Source organism: Temnothorax nylanderi, unplaced genomic scaffold, assembly GCF_030848795.1.
Source record: "Temnothorax nylanderi isolate EJ_2023f unplaced genomic scaffold, tnyl_v1.0 TNYL_tig0028_pilon, whole genome shotgun sequence".
Classification (NCBI taxonomy): Eukaryota; Metazoa; Arthropoda; class Insecta; order Hymenoptera; family Formicidae; genus Temnothorax; species Temnothorax nylanderi.
Window position 1 is genome coordinate 1,539,642 of NW_027249090.1, and position 25,231 is coordinate 1,564,872.

A 25,231-nucleotide genomic window follows, 5' to 3' on the forward strand; every position below is an offset into this window, starting at 1 on the left:
GATTACTCCGTGCTCTCGGCAGGCGAACTATTTCTCTCCGTCGCGCGGCGAGTTTCGTTGATAGTCTGCTGCGCTCGTCCTCGGCGACGTCGACGTCGCCGCCGTCCTCGTCGTCGTCGGTCGGCCGTGCGTCCACCTACGTTTACGGCCAACCAAGACGTAGCACGCCCCGTTACCGTTATCGGTGCGCGCGCAATGGTTCGATAAACGCGGAACGTCGATGGTCGGGGGTGGAAACGGACGGAGAGTGCCCCGCGAAGGAGAAAGAGAGCGAGAGGTACGGCGGGAGCGAGACGGAGCATGGAAGGGTGCGCTAAGAGCGGCCGAGGGAGAGGGCGAGAGAGCCCGCTGTGAGGGGGTGCATCGCGAAGGTGAGACGGAAAAGGGCGTCGGAGACGGAGACGGAGCGAAAGGGACGGAAGGACGCGAGACGGATCGGAGGATGGGGGCGAGGGTGGTGGACGTGATCGAGTAGGGCGAGAAGGAAGGGTAGTTCGCGTGTACCGCGGGCACACGATTGTGTGTATCCACCCAAACTTTTCTCCGACATAACTCACCCTCCCGCTCCCCCCTCCCCCTTCCCCTCCTGCCGGGGAAACCCAAGGGAGGACAGATCGAGACTGCTGTCTTGAGTAGACCGGCGGAAAAGCTGGGTATACTACGCCACGACCGTTAGATACTTTTCAGGAGGGTCTCACCGACGACCCCGTGAACGTAGGTCGAGATTTTCTCGTGCCATGCATCGGGAGAGCACGCGAGAAAATGAATGAAAACGGGAGACGCGCACTCGGCACACGGCGTAAATAAGCACGGACCGCGGGTAAATATTGGAACTCGCTGAAGCTCGATGCACGGAACGAAATGAATATCCCTTCTGTAAATCCGCGCGGGGATAAACAGTAATGGAGCATTCGGGGAGAAGGATGCCGAGACGAGGTCACGCACGGAATGCTTCCCGCTAAAGAAATTTCCAATCGGATTGCATCCGTCTTGATAGGATTTTCGATGTTTTTTACCCGTCTAACAAAATTTTGACAAAATCTTAATAAGAATATTATAACTGTGCGTTATTTGTATACTATATACTTGAAAAAACAAAAAGAATTTATTTTCTGTTTTTATTTAATCAGAAGGGATGATTTTCTGCAAGAGATTTTGCTAGAAAATCAGCGATTGTATAATTGAGTAAAGGATAAATGATCTGTTTATCTCAGAGAGATATTTAAATTAATTTTAATCTTCCTCTTCTTTTATAGTAAGAATGTAACGCAAAAAGTGGCTTCTAAGAACCATATAAATTTTTAGATATACGTTAAAAAAAATATATATATATGCATATTGACCGACATTTAAATATATCTTATACAAACCACGAGAGAAGCGCAAGAAAAACTACATTATCAGCCGCATGGAACTCGATAAAATGCAGTAAATTTCCTGTAATGAGCAACGCCGATAATAATACACGCGGACAATAGCTTGTCAGTTTTATTTTCCAAGCACATAATGCTATTAATTAAATTTCTTTGAACTTGTGCCACGTATGTATATTTGAATTGAGGATGAGATAATTAAAAAATTAAAAACAAATGAAATTTAATATAAAAATGCTTCGAGGTCGCTCCAGCGGTTTTTGTGTAAAAATATATAAAATCTGTAAAAGAGCTAATCTATTTATAATGTATCGGAATTCATAACGTACGCGAGGAAGAAACGTCCGCATTACCGATGTATTGTATAAATGTGCAAATCTCTGACTATATTCCGAATTCTCAGATGCATTTTCTAGTAGGAAATAATCTCGCGAGTCGAACAATTTTTTTCTGTTACACATACAATTTTCGAGGTATTCACTTACGACCTGCAGATCATCCATTTTATGTGCTATTTCAGATCGCTATAAATTTTCTCAAGCCTGACAGTTAGATAAGTGAAGTGACCGAATAATGCATCTCTCTCTCTCTCATAGTTAGGGCAATGCAGGTCGAGCCCTCCCTCGGGAGGGAGGGTGGAAATTTCACGTAACCTGCTTTTTCTTGGGAGCTGGAACAAGGTCAGCGTAGCGCAGCTTCGAAGGGCGGATGAATATGGGTGGTGACGCGGGCGGGCAGGTGGAAACGCGCACGTGTGCATAGGCCTGAGGACACACCACTCGTGGACACACAACTCGGACGTGTGCGCGACGACAGGCGACTTTACCGCGCAGCGAGGTAGCGCGTAATAATATCGCATTGTGTGTCGCGCTCGTGAATATCCGAGACCGTTGAGGAAGGTCGCGTTTGTCCGCCGTTTCCCGTTCGCCGCGTGGATAAGCATAAATCGGAAATTAATTCCTTTCATTCTACAATCGCAAAGATTCAGTACCGAGACGAGTCTATTTTAATTTTCCCGTAATCTTTGAATGCTAAAATTTGCCACGTATATTTTTCAAACACATTTTATTTCATTACTTAATATTTCTTTGCAAATTTTTTGTATTTGCGAAATCAATGAGAGAAAATATATTTACATAATTTGTAAATAGTTTTAGCTTATTAATATTAGAATTAGCAAATCAACATATTTTAGAACAACTAAAGCAGTCAAAATAACTGATTTGTATAATTTTTTAAAATTGTTCAAATTTATAGGGCGCATTTTCTGAGATTTTTCATGATTGTTGTTGCAATATGTAAATGATTAAATTGATCAATTTAAATATATTTTCTTCCATTAGATATATATATAAAACTTAAATAGTAGAAATATATACTTATATAAATAGTAGAGATAATTCTCTCTCTCTCTCTAATTATAATTTAATAAATTATAATTTCAAAATGCAATTTAACAATAAAATTTCTCAAGCGTTAAATGGCAGAAATTAGATTGACGCTTCCTTATAGAAATGTGTATGCTTTCTCAATTTAGTGACGATCAATAGCGAGGATTCATTATAAAGGTCCATTTCTAACCGCTGAAGAACAAGATGGCGTAGTTGGATGCTAAGTACGTATTAAAAGATGAATCTCCGAGCATATGAGGATTGCAAGCTGCGAGCGCATATCGATTTGTTCTTAGATTTAAAGTATTTCGGATAGAACAATTATTTTCTCTCGCGTTGAGAAATAGAACTATTATTTATCGTGTGTCACACTCTCTACAACATTTCGGTACCTAATTTTGTATTCAGCTGTATTCGTATAAAGAAACGTTTAACGTTTCACCGATAAATGAATTCTTTTCATGTCGACATAATCGGAATAATAAAAAGAAGATTTAAAGATTCATGTATAGGCCTGTGTACTTCATCGAATTTCCACATCTTTGGAAACGTAATTCGGTGTGCATGTATTTAATTAATTTGCACTGTGCACTGTGCAAATACACATAGTTTGAGTACTCGAGTACCACGATATCCGTCATGGATATTGAAATACGCGGAATGTTTCGTATATTAAATTCCGTCAAGAAATCAGCATTGTAAAGTAAACGTCAAGAATTGCGACCTGCATATAAAGCTGCATTAACCTGAAACACAGAGAGAGCACGTGTACGGCACAGGAAGGGATGTAAAAACCTATATGAGGGGCCTCCTTCTCCCGGAATTGAGAAAATAGATTTCCGCGGGAAGAAGAAACCGCCGAGATCTCTCGGCTTTAAGGGATTTCCCTAGTCACATGACCCGAAATGGATCCTCGGCGATATTCCATTCCTGAATTATGGAACGACGATTTCAGGTTGTATGCATTAATGTCGAAGCAGGAGGATTTCAGATATAATATGCGACAATATTGATTCTAACGCACGAGAAACAGCAATTTCGATTAAATAATTTACGTTTGAGAGCTACCTATTTTTCTCTACCTCGACTTGATGTCTAAATGAAAGAAGAATATACGTTTACGACAAATTAATTCCAAACATAACAAAAAATATGAATATAATAAATATATCTTACATTTTTACAACAATATATTTTAACAAATAATTAATCAAGAATTAAATCATATCTCTTTTCAGAGCTGTCGACAAAACACTTTCTCGAGAATCGTTTCAGTTGAGTACGTAGTAGTAAAATCTATATATGATCGGACACGATACAATCGATTGAGCAAAATGTATATATTCAGTTTATATTCTCCGGAAAAATATGTATACCTTTCCAGTCTACCATTATTGCATTTATTTAAATACAAAAAGTTTGTATTGTCACTGTAGGATAAAAAGATTTTATTTATAAAACGTGTGTCAAAATGATAGATTGCTTCAACGCGTCTCAGCATCATCTGGAAGGCTTATTTTGTGAAAAGAATTTATACATCTTTATACCTTGCTGATGATGTTCACAAGGAATATATATCAAAATATTCAATGTGACAGAAATATTGTTATAACATTCGTTTTTTAGTTACAGATTTCATAAAAATCTTTTAGAATGGTCCTCTTGGTAAACAAAAGTAAAGTCCTGAATAAAAGCCTCAAACGACCTACTTGTATTTACCTTACTACTGCTCGCAATTTTTGATAATTAATCGACCGTGCAGGAGCGATCTCGTTATCCCTCTTCTGTCGAGATGTCCGAACGCAGCCGTGAAAAAAGGCACGTAACGTGTAAAATCAGCGGCGGGCGTCGCTCCGGAACGGATAATGGAGCGTGACGAACCTCTGATTGCCGCTCTGAGGAGAGAACGCTCGTCATTGGACGCTGATAAAAAAAGTAGCAGGTGTCAGCCGACGGCGCGGCAGCCGTTGCAAAAGCGATCTAAAAATATAATGTTCACTCGCGTCGCGTTGGCGTAAAATCGCGGCTCGTTCACGCGGCATGTCCATCGATGTGACCCCGATATGTAGTCGCGATGTTCGTCGACTCTGAAAAAAAAGAGCGCATCGCCTTTTGTTGTCCACGGTAAAGTGGTAATAAGCGGCGCGAGACATTCGAGACGAGAGTAGATATTACTTTCAAAGACTGGACGTGTAGCGGATACGCGACATGTAAGAACGTTTTAATATAACGTTTAAATGTGAAATAAAATAAACATAGTATTTATATGTAAATATACATATTTCTCAAATTAAGGAAAACGCCGTTAAACGATCAGAATTGGATCTTGGTTGCCTAATAATATTATTCGCGTGAATTTTACGTGCACTTCTTCGCCTTGGCAAACCACGCACCGTTATTTTTGGACTTGAAACGCAGTCTCAACCAAAGCCAGAACAGCACAATCATATAATTAAATTGATAATCAATTTAATCACACTAACACACATCTTTTAAGAAATTAGAAATAATAAACAATATGAGAAATAGGGATGCATAGGATAGGATACGGAATATATCGGATATGTTGCGAAAAATAACACCGTTTGTAAATTACTTGTTTATTAAATAATTTAACACGAGCACCTTGTTACGGCTTTGTGCCCTTTCTTTGTATGTTTGATTTTTAATCATTTGAGCCTTTCAAGCTTATTTTATTTATTAATTTTTTATTTAACATATGGAAAAAAGATTAGGGATAACGAATTATATAGTTAAAAATGTAGCTTTAAACAATTCTGCCGATTGAATTAATCGGCATGCCTCAGTGGTCGAATTGGTTGAGACACCCGTTACGAAATGAGGAAGATTCAGGTTCGAATCTTGGCTGGGGTGTCATTTTTCGCAATATATCCAATATATTCCGTATCCTATCCTATGTATCCCATATTTCTTATATTGTTTATTTCTAATTTTTTTGAAAATGTGTGTTAATGTGATTAAATTGGTTATCAATTTAATTATTCTGTTCTGGCTTTGGTTGAGACTACGTTTCAAGTCCGAAAGTAACGGTGCGTGATTTGTCAAGGCGAAGAATTGTACGTAAAATTCACACGAATACTATTATTGGGCAACCAAGTTCTAGTCTTGACCGTTTAACGGCGTTTTCTTTAATGTAATATCATATACTGTATCTCACTTATTTATTGTTATATATTTCTCTTTTTATATTATTTTACATTAAAACGCTACTGTATAAGAAACCTTATAATATATAAATTAATATTATAATTTATAATTAAAATTATATAATATTGATATAATAAATTGAACTTCGGATTTTCAATCATTCTGTTTCTATAAAATAAATCTTTGTCTTTTATTATTCAAAATTGCAATTATAGTTTTTTAATTTTTCGAGAATATTAAAAATTATATGTATATAGCTTCTATAAAATTTATTATTTTAATTATTTTTTATTTTCTAATAGCATAAGAAAAGATAGGCTCTTCTCGTAAAGTAGCAACAAGAGATCTTTGTAGGTATGAATAATGAACAAAGTACTATGTTTGCATAGTGTCACGGTAGTGAGAAGTATAAGTGGGTGGTGAGACACTCAGAGCGTGAAGTGTTTCCTTTTGGATTATCAGTTCTAGAGAGTCTACTGAGCTGTGAAAGATAATGGAAATTCCGCCTGTTTTAGATATTCGTCTGTGAAGCGTTTTTTGTCTTTGATACTAAATTGTCGCGCGACACATGCAATTTTCTCAGTATATCTTGCAAAGTATTCTTACAGAAAAGTTCTCCTCATTAAAATAGAAAAAAAAAAACATTATAAAGAGACAAGAAGCGTACTAAAATAAAATACTCTTTTTCCCTGACTATCTTTCTAGAAAGAATAAATATTATTTTAATGTTAACATATTATTGAGGGTAAATAATGTGTAAATTATATATAACAATATAACATATAGCAAGAGTACAATAATCGATATTACTTTAATTTAGTACCTATATTTATTGTACGTTGGATAAAAAAAAATATATCGTAAAAAGGATGCTTTCATGGACGTTTAAAGTTGACAAAGCTGCAGCGTTACATCTCTGACAAGTGATGACGTGGATAGAGGCTACAGACAGCACACGAAGGACATCATCCCCTTTAGAAGGGCTGCAGACAGACAAACCCTCCAGGCTCCCTTTTCCCCACCTACTGCCGTACCCATTGCCATAGCAACCCCTTGCATTCAGCGCAGCTAGGTTAACCAACCGATCTGCCCCTCGTGCCGTCCCCCTTCTCGTCGATGGAATATCTTTGTTGAACAGAGCTTGCAGAGCGCTTCCACTCTCTTTTCCTCGCATTTTAATCCAGGCCGTAGCGCGAGCCTTAAGATTCAATAAATTTCAGTAAATTGGTGTGAAAGTTCCATCAGACGTTCCGCAACGAGGCCAAAATACTTTTTCTTTGGTATTTCTAGAAAATCTTCCATAATCGGTTTACAAATGGTTGTCGATCGGAATATTTAAATTTCTCGGAATTTTCAAGTAGAAATTACAGAAGATTATGTTTAACGTTCAGTGAAAGTATCTCGGAGAGATTTCAATAATCTTACGGACACATATATCACTCGAGTTAACGATTCAAACGAATTCGTAGCAAATATAAACAGATTTAATGAGGTCTCAAGACCTTGGGGAATAATTTTATTCAGCAATGTTGATCGATATCTTTCAAAGATATATTGCGTACAATAAAAGCTTTTAATATATACTTACTTGCGTTAAAGATTATCCTTTTATTATTATCCTTTGCTGTGTGGAGACAACGAAAAATGATTGTTTCCGGAAATGTTTCACTATCCGTTCTTGTAAATGGCTCAGAGGAGCCGGGGGATTTAAAATATCCGCACAATTGAGCTATTTTCTGGACAAGAAAGAAAGCACAATTTCTATGAAAGGACAACTTCCCCGCACAATGGAATAAAGTGTATTAGCTCATTGCAGTAGCCGCGGTCCGTGAACTCGTCAGACAGTTCAACGGGCCGAATGATCACCTCGGTCGTTCCCGAAATCATTCGTACTTTATTCGTTGTCTCGACTGTGTCGAATTCGACGCATCACGAAGGAGAATTCGCTCGTGACCGCGGCGGTTTGACCGTTTAGATTCACGACATCTCGTCCACTTATCAGTAATACGTCATAGCCGAGGTCGTATGGTGGTCCCGGTGATTCTACTTGAAGAAACTTGGATAAAAACCCGATTGAAAATCCGACAAGTCATAAGTCTTTCGTCTTGTGCCGGGGAAAGGGACGTCGTTTTCCTGTAGAAAATGAAAATACTTGCGGTACTCGGTACGTTCGCGGTTTTAATCGCCGGTCAGGATACGAAAATCGTGGTGTTCCCGCCCACTTCCGGAAATGGCTCGTCTTTGGAGACGGAAAGCAAAATCGAGCCGGTGCTTCAATCGGATATGACGCGTTCAATCTTTGCGACCCTCGCACCGCCGCCGCCGCCGCCGCCACCGCAACCGCAGCCGCAGCCACAGCCGGCGATGCCCTGGGATTACTTTTTCCCCGGTAAAGATTTTTCTATTTTAGTTACTCTAAGAGAAAGAGACGGCGTCGTTTGATCACTTATCCTTTGTGCGAGGCTATAATCAAGCTCAACGCGTCGCGCTTCGGTCGTCGCATTAACATCTCAAAGCCGAGAAATCATTTTGAAATTGGAATGTGTTACTCGTGCTGTTTAAAGGAGGAAAAAATAATGCGCATTTAAACACAAGATTTGTTTGTAATTTCTTGGAAAATGGGGCTTACTTAAAAAAGGCAAATGCTGTACGATTGCGTAATTTTTATATATTATTGATATGAGTAATGGTTATAAAGTAAATGAAATAATTAAAAAAATAAGTATTTGATAACGTTGCAATAATATAATAATGTAATATAAATATGTGGGTTTAAGTTGCTTTATTCACACTTGCAGTGGTTCATCTACACGATACATATTGTTAATACTTTTCAAAAAAATGTTTTAGTGCCTCAACGAGCGTTTCTGCATCATAGAAGCGAAAATATACCATATGGATACGAGTATGGCAATCCTGCATATCCAGTAACGCACTCGATAGGGCACTCCATCGGTCCAACATCGAAACAGCTTGTAATAGTCAGTTTCATCGGTCTCTTGCTGCTTTTGGCGATTATACAGAATACGCTTAGCGCTGTTAAGCGGAAAGATACGATAATAGATCTATTATCATCCAGGCAAAAGCGGGACGTTTACGCTACGCATGATTTTCGTTCCGTGGTACGTTATTTGCCGTTAAGTTAAAGGGAATCCTTTCAATAATAAATTTCTAATTAAAATTGCATTATATTTAAACTTGTACAAAATTAATAAATTATATATATATAGAAGTTTCTTTTTGAAGTTTCTGAATTTGAATTTCTCTGGTTTTGATATTTTTAAAAATTCAGATCATTGTGGAATTTATTAATCGCATGTTTAGAAGAAAGTTTTCTCAATTTAAAAATAAATTTGGAAAGTTATAAGTTAAATTTCAAGTCTTTTGTCACTCGTCTCAATTCAGCCGCGAATATAGCCGGGCAAGTTTGCTGGACACTTGGAAGCTTACTTACCGTGATGAAACATTTCGTTTCTGTTGGCTGAACAAAATTGCTAGAATAAATCATGAATACCAGACTTCGCAGCAAAAATGTTTGTGTGCCAGTAGTAGATTAAGACTTTCAACGAACTTTTAGACCCCGGAGGAAGAAGAGATACTTAACAGCGATGCCAGAGTACGATGCATACAGAGGACGATCTGTCTTGAAAATCGCAAGCTCTTTAGAGATTTGGGCGCACCTGGTGAAATGCTGGCAAAATACTTGACGTAGGTTTTACTGTTATTATTTTTAACAATGCATTTTGTATCGCAATTAACGCTGGAAGCTTAATATAAAGATAAAAAAATAACTGAAGAAAGAAAAGAAATACCGGATAAATTTTTCGCAGTCACAGAATTGCATTCAATGATAAAAACAAAATTGTAATAAAATTTACATATCTGTTCATACAATAACTATATTTTCGATTGAGTTTAAATTCAACTAAATATGAATTTAATTCGCGTTAAAAATTAACACTATGATTTTTCACAGGAAAGACATAGAGAAATCGTTCAAGTTATCCTCGGGTTGGGATCGACTCGTGAGAGATGCAGGTGCAGCGGGGATTCGAGGCGAGAACTGTGATGTACTTTATAGAGATTGCGAGATTCCCGTAACGAAGAAGAAACATAAAAAAAACGTCCTAACAAACATAAAAGATCATGATAATTTTAATTCAACTCGTTAATATTTCAGAAGTTATGAAACGCTTTATTTACTTTTGCCTCGTGACAAACGTGAATCAAATTATGTAATGTACCTATCTGCTATTTTAAATAGATCGAGAAATTATTAATATCTCAAAATTAGTATTTGTTTCCAGAAAACAGGAACATAACATTGACATTAATTAACTGATGTATACACGTAACGACATACTCTTTCCGATATATTGTGTTGCCGTATTAATCAAAATTATAAATAAATGGACTGGGTAAATAAAATAGCCGGTGATATTAATGACTTTTTAATTTTAATTACAATATGCTGCGTTGCATTGTTCTTTATCTGCTACAAACATCGACATCTAGCTTGAACTATTTTAGATAGCGTCGCTATGGGACACACTTCACTTGCACACTCATACACACACACATACACTCTCTCTCATCATCGGAATTATAAGAAAATATCAAATATCGCGAACAAAATGGAGACATCAATCGCGTCTTCGGCATTTTGTATGTTGGCCTGTTTTCTTGTCCTCCTTCTTCCATAAGTATTCGCCCCTTCCTGTCAGCTAATTATACAATAACGCTCCCAATATTATCATTAACATTAAGGCATAATATGCTTATAAGTTTTGTATCTCAATTTATGTGTCACATGGTACGCTAATGTGTCATAACACGCTGAACGCGTAAACTTACACTTAAATAGACGTGAGATCGCTCGTTATGATAGTCCAAAACTGCGCCCCAAAATTCTACTTCAAATCGAGGATTTATTAAGAACAATTTTCCGAAACGTGAGATAACATGCTACATGGATGAAGCTATCGTTCCAAAAATCAAGGTAAAAAAGACTTTTACTAAAAGATATCCAGAGAAGATTCTTGCGACCTTTTAAAATGGATTAGACAATAAATTAAATTATTTAAATAGGATATAAGCATCAAAATTGCATTAATTTAGAAAGACCCATGGCCTGAAATGTCTTGACGATAATCTGACTAAAATCAATAGTCGTATGGTCATGACGATGATAGCCGAGTCGATTAGAATTCTTAATTGCTCACAAATTCTTTTATGAGACTTTGGATGTCTCCTCAGACATCGATCTGAATCCCTCATTACGGTCTTATTGTCTCACGCTCGGAATCCATTCGAATCAGTAATTTACTTGTTAGCTTACTCTGTTCGCCCAATCATTTCTATATTTTATTTAGAAATTGATTGAGTGGAATTTTGGAATGCAACGGAGCTATCTTGTAACGGAGTAAATTTTAACGCATGCGTTACAACTTTCCAAAGAGAAGAGGTAAAAAAAAAACGTGCCAAGTGCACGCGTTCGGCGGGAAAATTTGCCTGAAAAAAATTTTGATTTAATATATGTTTTATTAAATGTCATCAAAAAGATAATGAACTATAACAATCTGCAAAATTTTATATTCTTGTTTAACGCATGCGTTATAATTAATACAACATATTAATGGAGTGGTAACGCGTGTCTTATCGTATCTCGTAAACGCGTCTTAAAATCACCAACATCACATTAAGCAAATGATGCGCTTAGCCAATTAATTTTTACATACCTCTTTTGTATACCTAATAACCTAATCACTAATGCGCAGTTTGTAAACCGATTCGGTGCGATTCAATATTTCTCGATTATGTATTTTATAGAAACCGTTTTTCTCGTTTAAGAACAGGCATCCCTGGTTAAAGAGAAGACCTGATTTAAGAGGAAATATCTTTGACTATATAATCATGGACTGCCAGTTACCTCCACTTTTTTCCTATCTTCACAATATACTCTCGTTTAAGAGGAGGATTTCCCGGTTAAAAGGGACAATAAGAATAAAAAGAAATTATTTGTATGAGGAAGTACCCTTAAAGTTGCCAATCGACTGGCTCTCACCAAAAGTCGATTTGGCATATGCTGGTGAGTAAATCATTTGAGCTAGCAGCAGCAACAGCACACGAATACACATCGCACATATTGCTATATCCCTAAAGAGATTTCCCTAGACAGATTTCCATCGACGTGCGTCTCATTCGAAAAAAATGCGTGGAAATCATTTAAATTATATTGTCGTAATAATCTTTATGATAAACATGTGTTGTTCTATGATCATGCAATGAAAAGTTTTCAAATAAATTGCGAACGCTTGCATGATATGATCAGCATTTTATGTGTTTGTATGTGTAATTTAAAATACACATCTTTCTTTCCATTGGTCTGTCAAGCAGTGACTGATACTACAGCAATAAAGACGGAATTTTTGTAATTTAAAACTTTGCTCGAAATAACGAGTCAAATGTCACGAGTAAAGGTGCAATCCTACGTAAAGGAAAAAGCGGAACGCAAAAGAAGCATAGTGGGAGGTAACCAATCAGAATGTTTCTCCAAAAGCGTATCTATTCTGATTTTAAATGACCGGGTTTTCCATGCACCAGAAAAGACAGAAATACGTAAATATCAAAAGAAACTAAAATTATGAAACTAAAGCTAACTAGCAATAAAGAGAAATTTTGCTTAAATAGAAAAAGGTACGAGACTCTAAGACATAAAACACAGATAATAATAGAAAGACCGATTACTCGCCAATTGGCCCTTAGTTAGCTTTAGTTTGATTTTGCATTAATTTTATAAGTCATTTAGTATAAAATTGAATTACTACCTATATTAGATTTCGCATTTTCGTTTACCATTTTACGTATTCTACTTCAATTTCTCATTTTATTTTTATTTAAAATTTTTACATTTTATTTCTTTTTATATTTATAGTATAGGCCCGCTGCCTTAAAAACACAAGAGTAAAAGAACGTATGGCGAGACACTGCATTTACGTGGGTAATCCGAAGCAGTCTTGTGGTAACCGACGATGAATTCCGTCCCTTTCCGCTCTTTCGTGCAAAGCCAGGTTTAGCCGCAATAATTAACACGTTGTCTGTCATCTGTGATCGGCATTATTGAAATTTTTTAAAATGTTTGTTTGAAAAATAATGCTGTTTAATATAAAATTTTGAATATATAAATAGCTAGATGTAAAGTATAAAAACAATGTAAAGTAAGAGGTGCGCAATTTAAGACATTACTTATATAAAGATATATTGTGTAATATGATGATTATATATATATATATATATATATATATATATATATAATCATCATATTACACAATATTTCATCATATGGTTATAATAATGAAAATTCTACACAAGCCACAGTAGAATTTTGATAAAACATAAAATTTGCTAGGCAGACAACGTGTTAATTTACGCTCAACGATAATCGGGTCATTCACAATAAAAATATACCTGAAATTAACACCTGCTTCCTTTCAACCATTACGTACTAATGTTCTGAAAAAATTTGTCAAAATAATAATATGATCAACATTTATAGTGTGACAACTGCTGTAATAATTTGTCATCCAAGAATGATTTTTTTATTCATTAACTATTTATAAATAACCCGACATTTGATCTGCGATACTTCTGATTAATAATTAATTAATCTGCACTGGTTGAGAAATAAGTAGTTAAAATATAGAAGTGGAGAAAACTACTATACTATTACTGTTTCATATTCAACCAAAAAATTGATTCGCGATATCGTTATATATATTAAATTATCCAGAAATAATTTCGATTTTCCTCATGTAAACAGCTAGTTGTAGCTCCGCGTAAAAAATTTTATTAATTGAACTAAAACTGTTCAAATAAATAGATTTTCTTTTTAAATATAAGAGATTAGTTTTTATCCTGCTAAAAATGTAAGTTTTTCAGTAGCTTTTAATTGTAAAAAACTTTCTCTTGCAAAAAGCTTTAAACATCTAATAATTTTTTGCCAAAGAATTTAGCAGATAAAATAAAACTTTGAATTCCCATTTGTTTAATTTATATTGTGTCTCGCCGTGTGTGTGTTCAACTTTCGAAAACTTGAAAATTTTTAGTTTGGTCCTTTTGTATACTTCGTCTTTTCATCATGCACTTTCTCTCTGTGCTCGTAAAAGTCACTTTCGCCGTACTGTGTTGCGAGGCCATGTTTACATTGACAAAGAAATGTTCTCGTTAGTGCCTATCGATATTCGCGCGTGCTAATTAATTTAAATTTTAGCCGAAAGCCATGCGTTATCATTATCGTCGAGATTGATGGAGTCGAATTGGGCACATATATACTTCGGCTAAAGTTATACGTCACGAGTAGAACTTAGCCCGTCCTATTTGTGAGCTTTTTCACGAATAGAAAAAAGCAATTTACCGTTGGAAAATCATTAAGCGACGCTCCTCGAACTTTACTTCGAATAACGAGGAACGATTGTTTGTACGATTGTCCATGGGCACTACCCTGATAATTACGACTTTGACGACTTTGGAGCTATTGTGATTACTGTGATTACTGTGCGACTTTGACGACTTTGGAGCTGCTATGTCTACTGTGCATTTTCAGGAAAATCCCTGTATATAGGTCAGAAAGGCTCATATTGTTCACAAAAATACACACACACATACCATCAATATAAATGTCAATTAAGTGTTTGAGTTTGGCTTCCGGATTGGTACTGCGTGAATTTTTCATCTTATTCCGACGTTTCATGAATATTTCAGTTTAATTCGTCGTTACTATCGTATTATAAAGAGATATCGCTGTCTTCTGTAAGAAACGCATGGCTCAAGTCATACACGCTTGTCGCATTTTATATAATTTAGCACATGTAGACGACTTGGAGTTTTTAGAGCCTTCAATTGATGATGAATATCCTGATCCAGAAGCAGCGATTATAAATGCTGAAAATACATTGGTCAATAACGCTATCGCTATCGGGAAAATTTCCTTTCCTCCTCTTTCCCTTCAAAATTGAAACCGCGAGTTGCAACGCTCGTCACGCTAAAAATAGACAATCGTTGCGCGGTAGTCATGTCGTGGATCAACCGTTTTAACACTTTCGGTGTTTTATCAATTGGGCTCATATCGCGTAGCCTTCGTTCCGCGTTACTGAATTACTCTCTCGAGTTCATAATGATGCCCTAAGTACATCTCATACTCCTTTTTATTCCTCGGGGAAATTGACAAACCCGCCTGCCTGATGAAGCTCTCGCGTCGAAATGTTTCACGATGCGCCTAATACTGAGAACGACGACGGACCGAGTGTCGGCGAGGCGGATGCTGAATGGAGCCGTGCTTCTTGGCCAACTCGCTGAATTGCAGATGCATGTCGTCGTTTGATGAAGGACAGATCGAAGATCGGCACACCCGGCACGTATACCAGAGCGGTAAAGCGCGGATGTGTTTCAGTCCCTGAATGTACCTCGCTACCAGAAGAACACTGGCGAATACTAAGGTGGGTGTAAAGAACTTCGACCCTGATGCCGCCCATCGCATGTCAGACCCAACCACAGACTTCCGATCGATTGTAATCCGATACCGAAGCTCTCGCAACGCCTTTGAATGTCGTGTTGCGGTTACTATATATATGATTGACACATACATATATGTATACTGCGCGAAGTCCATGTATCTCTCTTTCTATTTTAAATTTCTCGATAAAAAAAAGACATTGTTCCATATTCCTGTAGCGTAGTGTAGTGACGTTGCGACTGTCGCGAGAGAAATATCTTTCAAACATTGACGATTGACGATCGAACCACATTAATTTTTTTCTTTCTGTTTTAAATGATATTATAACTCTTTCCGACTAATTAAAAACTGAATTTTTATCAGCTATTTTAAATTTTAGAAAAATTTACTAATTTTTTCCCATTTACGAAATACACAAATTCGGAGATAAGTTCCTTTAAATATTAACTTTCTTATAAAATAAAATATCTTTTCGATGACTCATATTTACAAAATAAATGACAAAAAATCGTAAATGACAAAAATAATTTTGATATCTTTGTTAGGAATTAAAATTTCATATAAAATAAATAATTAATTTGTGATTTTGACCTATTTTGCTATATTTGCGCGTATCATTTAGCGGTTTGATAATTGTCGTAAAAGAGGATTGCATTATATGTTTCGATAATTAAATTTTTATTTAGAGAGTAAGTGATTAGAAATAGTATCTGCGTATATACAGGGTGAACTCAATGCCAAAATTGATATAGCTTTAGCACATGAAAGTAAGTAAAAACTGTCAAATTGTTTTGAGCATTTTGAAAAATGTTTTGAGTTTTGCGGATGACAGCATTAAGTGTCAGTTGCCATAGTTGTTCTGAATTTTTTAGCACCTTTTGTAAAGCTTTAAACAGAACCGCTGTATCAGTTTTAGCACTGACAATGAGTTCAGAGACACTCTGTATATATGTATAATTTTTAAATTTATAGTGTTATATCTTTATATTTTTATATTTTTATATTATACCAAATATTACATATTATATTTATATATAATTATTTATGTATTTTTTAATACAATTTTTTCTACATAATTTCTTCCTTACATGTTTTTATTTACCATCAATTGTAATTGTGTGTGTAATCGTGATCGTCCATTACTGTATTCATTTATTCATTTATTAAAGAAAATATATGCCCGATTAAATAAAATCCTTCACTCATACTTAGCTAGTCAACCTATCTCTATTTCTATTAATAAATAAATTGATTTATTAGTTATAATAGCGAATTAAAAATAATTTATTGATAATAGAAGCAAATTATCAAAATATAAAAATGTCAAAACATATTTTCTTAGTAAAACACTAACAATAAGTAGTAATAACAATAATAATAATATTAATAATAATATATACATATAAGATAGTGACATTGCGCTTCAAGATCCTATTACAGAGTTCTATCCCTTCAGGCGGAAAAAATCCGTCAAATAATATAATAATAGTAAAATTGATTTTGATTAAAATTTAGAAACGAGTAGTTTTGAAGCATTTTGGAACATTAAATTATATTTTCCTTCAGGTCTATTCTATTTGAGTTATCTGTAGTCGCGAGTAGTTAAATAGAATTGTAATTAATATCGATAATTAATAACCAAATCTCAATATTCGGAAAATAAGACAGTGTCCCGAAAAGTCGTAATCTAAAAATTAGCATATTATTATCATTGTTATTATTATCTTGAAATATATGTTATCTTGAAATTTTTTCCCTGAAATATTAGACAAAATTCAGTAAAATTAAAAAAAAATTAGTTTGTCTAATTTCCATAGAAAAATAAATTTTCAAGGCTATTAAAAGGCTAAACGCAGATAACGATATAAACAAAATTAGTAATCACACTATTGTATATTTTAAATAATTCTAATAGATATAAGTTGTGTGTAGCGACAAAAATAGGTTCATTGAAAAGTAAACACTTCTTACGAGACATTTCATACTTTACGTTAGAATATACCAAAATAAAATACGAAATAACCCCTAAACACAATTGTTGACCTTTTTCTAAATTATGTACTAGTATCTTTATGTGCACGAAATGACTAGAATTTTTCTCTATGTTAAAATCATACGACTCAATTTTTAGAAAATGCTAATGATCTTAAAAACTTAAATATGAGCTTAATTAGAAAAATTAAAATATTTGTCTCTTCAAATCAGACAATTTCTTCTTCATTCATTTCCTATGGCATCAAAAGTATACATTTATGAACAAATTTTAGCCGATTGACTGAAATGTCTCTGATGGTATTGATGGTAAATAAAAACATGTAAGGAAGAAATTATTTAATTCCAAGAAGCAACTGTTATATTATAATTCAAAATTTTTTATGACGTTCCTACAGTCTATAGCTGCTATGCGCCGAACTCATGGTGTATTCCATCAAACTCTAGATACGAAAAGTGCATGATTTATGTAATTATATTTTAATAGGAATGTAATTATATTTAACAGAAAATAAATTAAAAATGTGAGACTCTGCAAACAAAATATGTTTTGATCTGTATAGATCTGATGTATCAATCTATGTGTGTGCAAAATATATTTTGATTTTAATCTTACTTTTTTATTCATTTCCTTTAAATATATTTAAACCTTTTAGTTTAATTTTTTCAAACTTGGAAGAAAATGCATTAAGACAATAAAATTTCTAATTTTTGTTTTAAAAAGATATTTGTTTGAAAAACAAATATTTATAATGTAGACTATGTACGAGATGGTTTACGAAATTAACAAATTAATTATTCTTGTATTTTTCTCTAAAATTTTAATTATCTATAAAAATATTCAAATTATATTATCGATATTAGAAAAAGAACTCTGTTATTTATGTGGGTTTAAACAAACGAGTTTTTAAAGATTTAATTTTATGGAATTGGAAATAAAGACGCAATTTTATAGAAATTATCATAAAGTCAGTATTCAAAGTAACATATCTCCGAAAATACTGCAAATTTTTTAAGTATATTTTAATCTAAAATTTTCTTGGGTTTTATTATTATAGCGTTTATAATATATTATAGTATTTAAATGTTAAAAGTTCCGAAGAGTTGTTTTACTTAAAAAAAAAAAGTTGTTTTGACGAGAAATAATTCTTAATTTGTCAAAACACAATGTTACGACTGTTTATCACTATCACGAGACTTTTGCAATGCAACTAAATTGTGCATTAAATAATTAATCCTTGATCGTTTGTTGAACTGAATCGTGTGCAGTTTCAGCACCTTTTCGTCCAAGTAGATAGTTGTATTATAAAAAAATAATTCCTACGAAAATATTTTCTTTTCATGTTTATTCCTGTAGCTAATATTAGATGTTATTACATATTATCAAACAATAATGTATTCTACAGAGCAATTGTTGAGCTATTATCATGAGAAAACCGAAATTTATTTCTGGACCACGACTAATACGACATTTGGATAAAATTCGAAATCAAGCGATAACAATTTGCGAACGAAAAAGCGGAGGGAAAAAATTAATCGTGAATACTCCAAGTATTCACAGCATTCACGTATGCATGCAATATACATTCATTACGCATACAAACACACAGTACACGTTCTCTCGTTCTCTTTCTTACACATACTTCCTCTTTTAGATTACTAGCGTTAATTTAAACTAATTTGTTTATCCTGCCAGATTAAACTAATAACTTGCTAATTATCGTCCCATTACACATCGCATCTCATTAATAAATTAGACACATTTGTCGAGGCAACGTAGGCAAGGGCAGGTGGGCAGGCAGTTCACGGAAATTAATCCTTGCAACAGCCACGCGAATTTTGATGGAACACTTTCCGCGGCGCATGCAAACGAATCGGATGCCGTTTTCGCGGTTTTATTGTTAAAAGCTAGCTTGCCTGTGCTTGTCGTTGTGTGCGATCGATCGATGTAAGTTAAAATCGAGATAGCCCAACTAACTTTTTAGCTCTTTTTCAGCCTCACGTAAGAAGCTTACTTGTAAAAATGTAAAATAAAATATATACCCATATGAATTTTTTTCCCGATAAAAAATGTACGAAATTATGAATCATCGTACGATAGTCACTTTGTCGATTTTTTATAATAATTCATAAAACTGGATTAGATAGTCATCATATGGCTCCCTTCTCTTCATATTGATTTACACTTTTAGCTATATCAAATTGCTTTGAAGATAAACCAATCGAAAAATGATTATCCTTTTAAAGAAATGTGTATTGATCTGTATTTGTAAAAAAGGACGCGTAGATACAAATTGGATTCAAGATAATGTCGAGTTTTTACTGATGGCTAAATAACCTAGATACATAATACATTTACATTAAATAGATAATAAAATACCTTAGTTTTATTCTAAAATGGAATTATAAATATTTTAAATTAAAATCATTTGTGTATTTTAATTAATTAAAAAAATATGTAAATGAAAGATAATGTATATATAGGAATTATCTTGTCATCAGAAATTAAACTTTTAACTCAGACTGATCAAAAAGATTCATAATAAGATCAAATTATGTCTTATTATAAATTAGTCTTTTTGAGTATAAATGTCAATATCGTAATAAGAAAGCTCAGAATGCAATTGATTCTTTTTATTTCATTGTTTCCATTTCATTGCTATGCTCAAAACAAGCCGTCATTTTGGATAGTGATAAAATCAACTTAAATCATAAGAGTTCTTTATATGCTTCGACAAAGAATGGCGAGGTAAAGATAATCAAAGAAAAAAATTTCCTCTCGTATTCAATTGCCATATCGATCGATCGCATACACATTTCTCCCTATCGTATAAAAACAGAAACCACAATTATATCATAATATTTGTAAATACCTGACTAACACGATAACGACGACCGAGTAATTAATTAAACTATTGGGATCTCGATACAGTAATAATATTAATATTGATCATTAATAATAATTTTGTACAATATTTTCATCCTATTTGTCCTCTCTCATGCTCGGCTCGTGACATGCGCTCCTATAGGCAATAATTCATATAAAACAGTATCGGTTCAACGGGTAGCAATAGGTATAGTTGCGGAAAAACCTTCCTTTCTGAGGGTGTGCGCGCGCGCGTGTGTACTAGTTTTCCTCAGTTTTCTCGCGCGTGTACAACGATATATGAATGACATGTATGAATGAATGTACATTGAATCGTGAACGCTTAAGGCGTGTCTTCGGGTACGCTTCTTGTGTTCCCTCTTACACGTACTTAGAATCGTATTTTTTTTTTTTTTTTTCTATCGCGGTACGCAAAGTCGCCCCGCTGGAGAGAACTGTTTAGTCGTTTTTTTGCCTTCATGCACAGGCACAGGCGCCGAATAAAAGATGACAAAGTAAATTACCCGACGACTCTTCCCTTCCGCGCAAAAATTTCCTCGCAGCGTCTCTCTTTATCTCTCGTTCCCATTACATGTGTTTCCATTACATGACAGAATTATCTCCGACGACGACGTGCCGATGGAGAGACGAGATACGTTTTTCGAAAAGATTGAGTCGTCATCGCATCTGTCCGTTATCATTCGATCTGTTCGCGTCGCAGATTCGCATGCTTCCTCCGTGTATTCCGTGATGAGAGGTAGCGAAGGCAAACGTCGCTGATCGCGCTCCCGGCGTGTTAAGAATCGCAAAGCTGTGTGATCAAAAGCTCCCGAGTGCGAGATCGTGCGAGCGCGCTTTTGAAAGTGTCGCAGATACGACGCGAGACTGGCCGTCTCGCGAACTGCTTTGTGATGAGTGTTAGAATGTTGTCCAGCGAGCGAACAGTGGGTTTCATTCAAACAGGTCATCACACAGGGGATTGCAATCAAGAAACGTAACCGACACAGATGCGAAAGCAAATGCGATTTACGTCCAACGAGGAGCTTAGAACAGTCAGATAAAGGCTGCGAATGGTTGACGATAATTTGGAAGACGCGATACGATCCGAGTCTCGGACGAGCTTAAGCCAGTGGGTGCAATGACATCAGCGATTAACAATCGAGGTGATTTCGAAATCGCGTTAAGCCCGCGCGTCAGAAAGCAAGATATACCGAAACGGAGGTCTGACGATGCGAGATGATTGCTCTCTGCTTGTATGAAACGATGAAGATGGTACCACTCTCGCATTCGGTCTGCCTGTTCCGCAGCTACGGATACAATCGTCGTCCACAATGCACACGTATACGTCGTCGTACAATATTATCAATATATCTATATACAATTCGACATAGCCGTTGACGGTGGCGTAGTCTTTAACCTAAGCGACAAACGTAAGAGTAAAGAGATACTAGAGACCAGTCGTAAGATTTGTCATGCTAATAGTATAATAGTTACACATCCGATATAATCAGCATCATTGTTCATCGTCGTCATTGTCGTTATTGTAACTATTAAGATCGATAATCCGATAATCGTTATGATGAGTAAATCCGTGATAAGTATAACCCGATGTACGGTCGCGTTACTCGTCACCCTTTTACCGGATTACATTTGCTACATAGCGGCTCTCCATGACAGTTTTAATTCGCGTTTGGAATAATTTGTGCCAATGCCCGTGTGTTCACTCGCTTCTCTTAAACATTAGTTAAATACATACTATTTTTCCGCAAGTTCATTACAGCACTTTAAATCAATTAGATGTGGATAATTAATTTTAGTAACATGCTTTTTTCGTTATTAGGGTACTTAGACGTCTTATATCCGATTCACCACAGCGCGAGTTTCAGATGCTTACCCCTTTTTCTTCGCATTCTCCACTCGGTCTCTCTCTCCCCCGCAGAATTCGCAATTGTAAAGTCTACATTTTCGAACACTGCTAAAGAGAATATTATGGCAGGGTTATCTTTGTTCTTCCTCCCTCGTATCTTCCTCGTCGTCTCTGTACTATATATATATAGTACAGCTATAGCCATCCACGATACACGCACACACCACTATACTTTATTAAATCTAGCATGCTTAGAAAATACTTGAAAAATGAGTCTATTGGAAGGTGGCTGCCCGATGTCCATCACTATACACACTTCTCCAAATTGAATTAATCGTTCCACAGTTGTGCGATCGAGGTCACATTTCTTGCTGAGTATCCTCGTCGTAGAAAACTTCTTCGCATCTTCTATTTTCTCTGTTCGCTTTTTCTCCCTCTTGCTCCACCATTTTTTCTGCTGTGGCCGGACTATGAGCCAGCAGCGCTATCCACTATCAATTAACCGTTGTAAGCAAGCAACACGTCCGTATCAGCCTCCAGGCTTGATTAAGTCTAATTTTTTTTACTGGCCAACTGCGAAGCGCTGTAATTTCTTCGTGTTTTCGCATAATCTTTTGCCTTCCGTCTTTAACCACGCGTCTCCGAAATTGCGCAAATTGTCGCATTGCCATCGTCTGGGACAATTCTATTCATCACATATACGCATCGTCAGTAAGGCGAACATTAAAAAAAAAGAACAAAGGCATAGATGCTTGCCGATGCGAAAGTACCGAAATCGGTTTCCTCGGTAAAACTTTCTAATAATCAACAAAGAATAATTCTCTATTCCGAGAAAGAAATACGAGTAACATAAGACAACAATAAGCAACATAAAACAACATTAATTAAAAACAACTAAATTTAGAAATGTTTTTTCTAAATCTCGTTACAGTCCTTTTCTTCTATTTTGTCTCTCAACCCTGCCTCCATCGAGTTAAACTTATCGACGATGGCAATAACGACGAAGAGGATTGCGGTCATCGTGGCTTGTCCTGATAAGGGCACCACGAGTCGTTATCAATACGGTATTTCGGCGTCGCTCTCTCAGCGCGCCTTCTCGAGGTCCTAGGCGTGTCTCGACGCGTCGTCGCATGATGCATGTCAGTCTGTTGAACATCGTACGCTTGATTAACAGAGACGCGCGGCTAAGGGGTTGCTGTCCTTGGTGGTGTGAAAGGGGATAGCGGACGGTCGCCTGTGCGTCGTAGTGGCAACGTTGTAGCACGGTGATGTTCGCAGTCATAATCGTGGTGGCATCTTGAGGAGATTCACTCAGTGGTTACCTTCTGTCCCGGTACAGAAGATAAGTCTTCATTGTCTGCGGTAGGTTCAGCTCGTTGATCTTGTCTTCTAGTCTATGCTTGCCGATTCGTTGTCGAATCACTCTCCGACAGAGATCCATGAGAGGCAGAGGTTCAGCTATAGAGAAGACGAGCGTATAATTAAAAGAGGATACCGTTTAATAGATGTCTTGTGTATTTTGGTCGCTTGTTGTTTTAATATCTAGTAAATGTCCATTAAATAAATATTTTAAAAGTGGACCAAGAAAATTTGATTTTTTAAATTAAAATATCTTCGCGAGATAAGATGACGTTAAATATTTTTAGAATAATTGTCATAATTATATCCGCTTACGATCAAGTCCGCCGATGTATTTCATTGTGATCTCGCAATGTCCCCAAACGGCGGATACAATAGGGTGCAATTTCCTTCCTTTGAGTCCTCTAAACGCTACTCCGAGATACTGACCATCGACCACGAATGCTAACGTACCTTCATCCATATCGAGGACAACTGTGGAGAGAAATTATGTGTGATAAGTTTAAGATAAGATACGCGTAAAGAAAATCTGTCTCTGGCTTGCGATGCATCTTGTATAATTCATAAATTCTCGTGGAAAATCGCGCGATTGCGATTACCCAAAAATCGCTTACCCAGAAATTTGTCAGGAACAATGAATGTCTCGTCGGACTTGAGAAGGGTTGGATACGTCATGCCAGTGTTATTTCTCGAGTCGTGATAGAGTTTGTTTCTACCAAGGTCCCAACCCCAACTGAGCTCGTTGTTGCCGACCAAACTCTGATAGCCGACGCTATGTAGAGGCGCATCCGCGGTCGCGACTCCTACCACGGCGTGCGTACCTCGTTGCCTCGTGCTCCAATAAAGCTCCCATACGTGCATACCTTTAGTATACCCCACCTTCCCTCGTATGCAATCTGTACTTTGCGCGACGGGATGTCGATGAAACGTTAACTTATCGTCCTCCTGGGAAAAAAATAATGATCACAGTTTAGTGAGAAACTTGGTTCATCAAAATTCTAATCTAGAGCACGTCTTGAAAATGCCAAACAGATAAGGTGAATGAATTCATAAATAGTATTAACGTAAAAAAATCATATATATTTTTTGATAAATTTTTTAGTCCAAGTTCAAACAAGCTATACGATAAAAAGAGAACAAATTTTAGCACCTCTATATTTACACTTTTATGATTACTGAAGGGAGTGATATCTATGCGATATATGGATTTTGGATTAGTCCCATGGTAACAAGAAATTTGTCTGATGTAATATGTCCGCGTGAAGATAAATTATAATTACGAAGTCATATATATTTGTGAGAGTTCACTCGTGTATTTCTTTCAACATCAGCATTGATTGCCTAGTGATCGTAATCCAAATTTTTCAAGATAAAAAAATAAATAGCATCTAATGTAAAATTGTAAATAACTGAAATAGCAAGATAATAATAAAAGGTAAAGAGTGCGCTATTCAACATGATATTTATGAGAATACAGAATCTTATTTAATGAAATAAAAAAAAATAATAATTTAGGACTCTCGATAATGGACCAACGCGGCTGTTGGTGCGTAATTTTATAAATTAAAAATGATTTATTTCAATTTTCACAGTATAATATTCCGGACGTTTTGGCTCCACATTGAGCCATCCTCAACAGTGTAAAAATTGGTAATATCTATTTCTCACGTTCTCCCTGATGTCAAAGTTGAGTGCTTCAAGACT

At 35.7% G+C, this 25,231-nt stretch overlaps 2 protein-coding genes across 5 annotated transcripts in view; one reads left to right on the top strand and one right to left on the bottom strand.

The window, feature by feature from the left end:
* Positions 1-7,530: 7,530 nt before the first annotated feature.
* LOC139770338 (uncharacterized) lies at positions 7,531-10,376 on the top strand. The gene is made up of 4 exons (XM_071702243.1): positions 7,531-8,321; positions 8,783-9,054; positions 9,510-9,640; positions 9,909-10,376. Exons 1-4 carry the CDS (start codon positions 8,075-8,077, stop codon positions 10,102-10,104), a joined length of 846 nt encoding a protein of 281 aa, XP_071558344.1. The 5' UTR covers positions 7,531-8,074; the 3' UTR covers positions 10,105-10,376.
* Positions 10,368-25,231, bottom strand: part of LOC139770337 (protein gustavus-like) — a 142,946-nt gene continuing 128,082 nt past the window's right edge. For all 4 annotated transcript variants that reach the window (XM_071702240.1, XM_071702239.1, XM_071702242.1 and 1 more), the window contains 3 exons: positions 24,142-24,472; positions 23,843-24,001; positions 10,368-23,626 (listed from right to left, as the gene is read on the bottom strand). In XM_071702240.1, the coding sequence (XP_071558341.1) occupies positions 23,487-23,626; positions 23,843-24,001; positions 24,142-24,472 (630 nt within the window). In that variant the 3' untranslated portion in view covers positions 10,368-23,486. The remainder of the gene's footprint in view (positions 23,627-23,842; positions 24,002-24,141; positions 24,473-25,231) is intronic.

Excerpts from the sequence above, each read along its gene's own strand:
- LOC139770338 (XM_071702243.1), top strand. The coding sequence starts at position 8,075 with ATGAAAATACTTGCGGTACTCGGTACGTTCGCGGTTTTAATCGCCGGT. Across the intron at positions 8,322-8,782 it reads CTGGGATTACTTTTTCCCCG|TGCCTCAACGAGCGTTTCTG; the intron begins GTAAAGATTTTT and ends AAAATGTTTTAG. Across the intron at positions 9,641-9,908 it reads ATGCTGGCAAAATACTTGAC|GAAAGACATAGAGAAATCGT; the intron begins GTAGGTTTTACT and ends GATTTTTCACAG.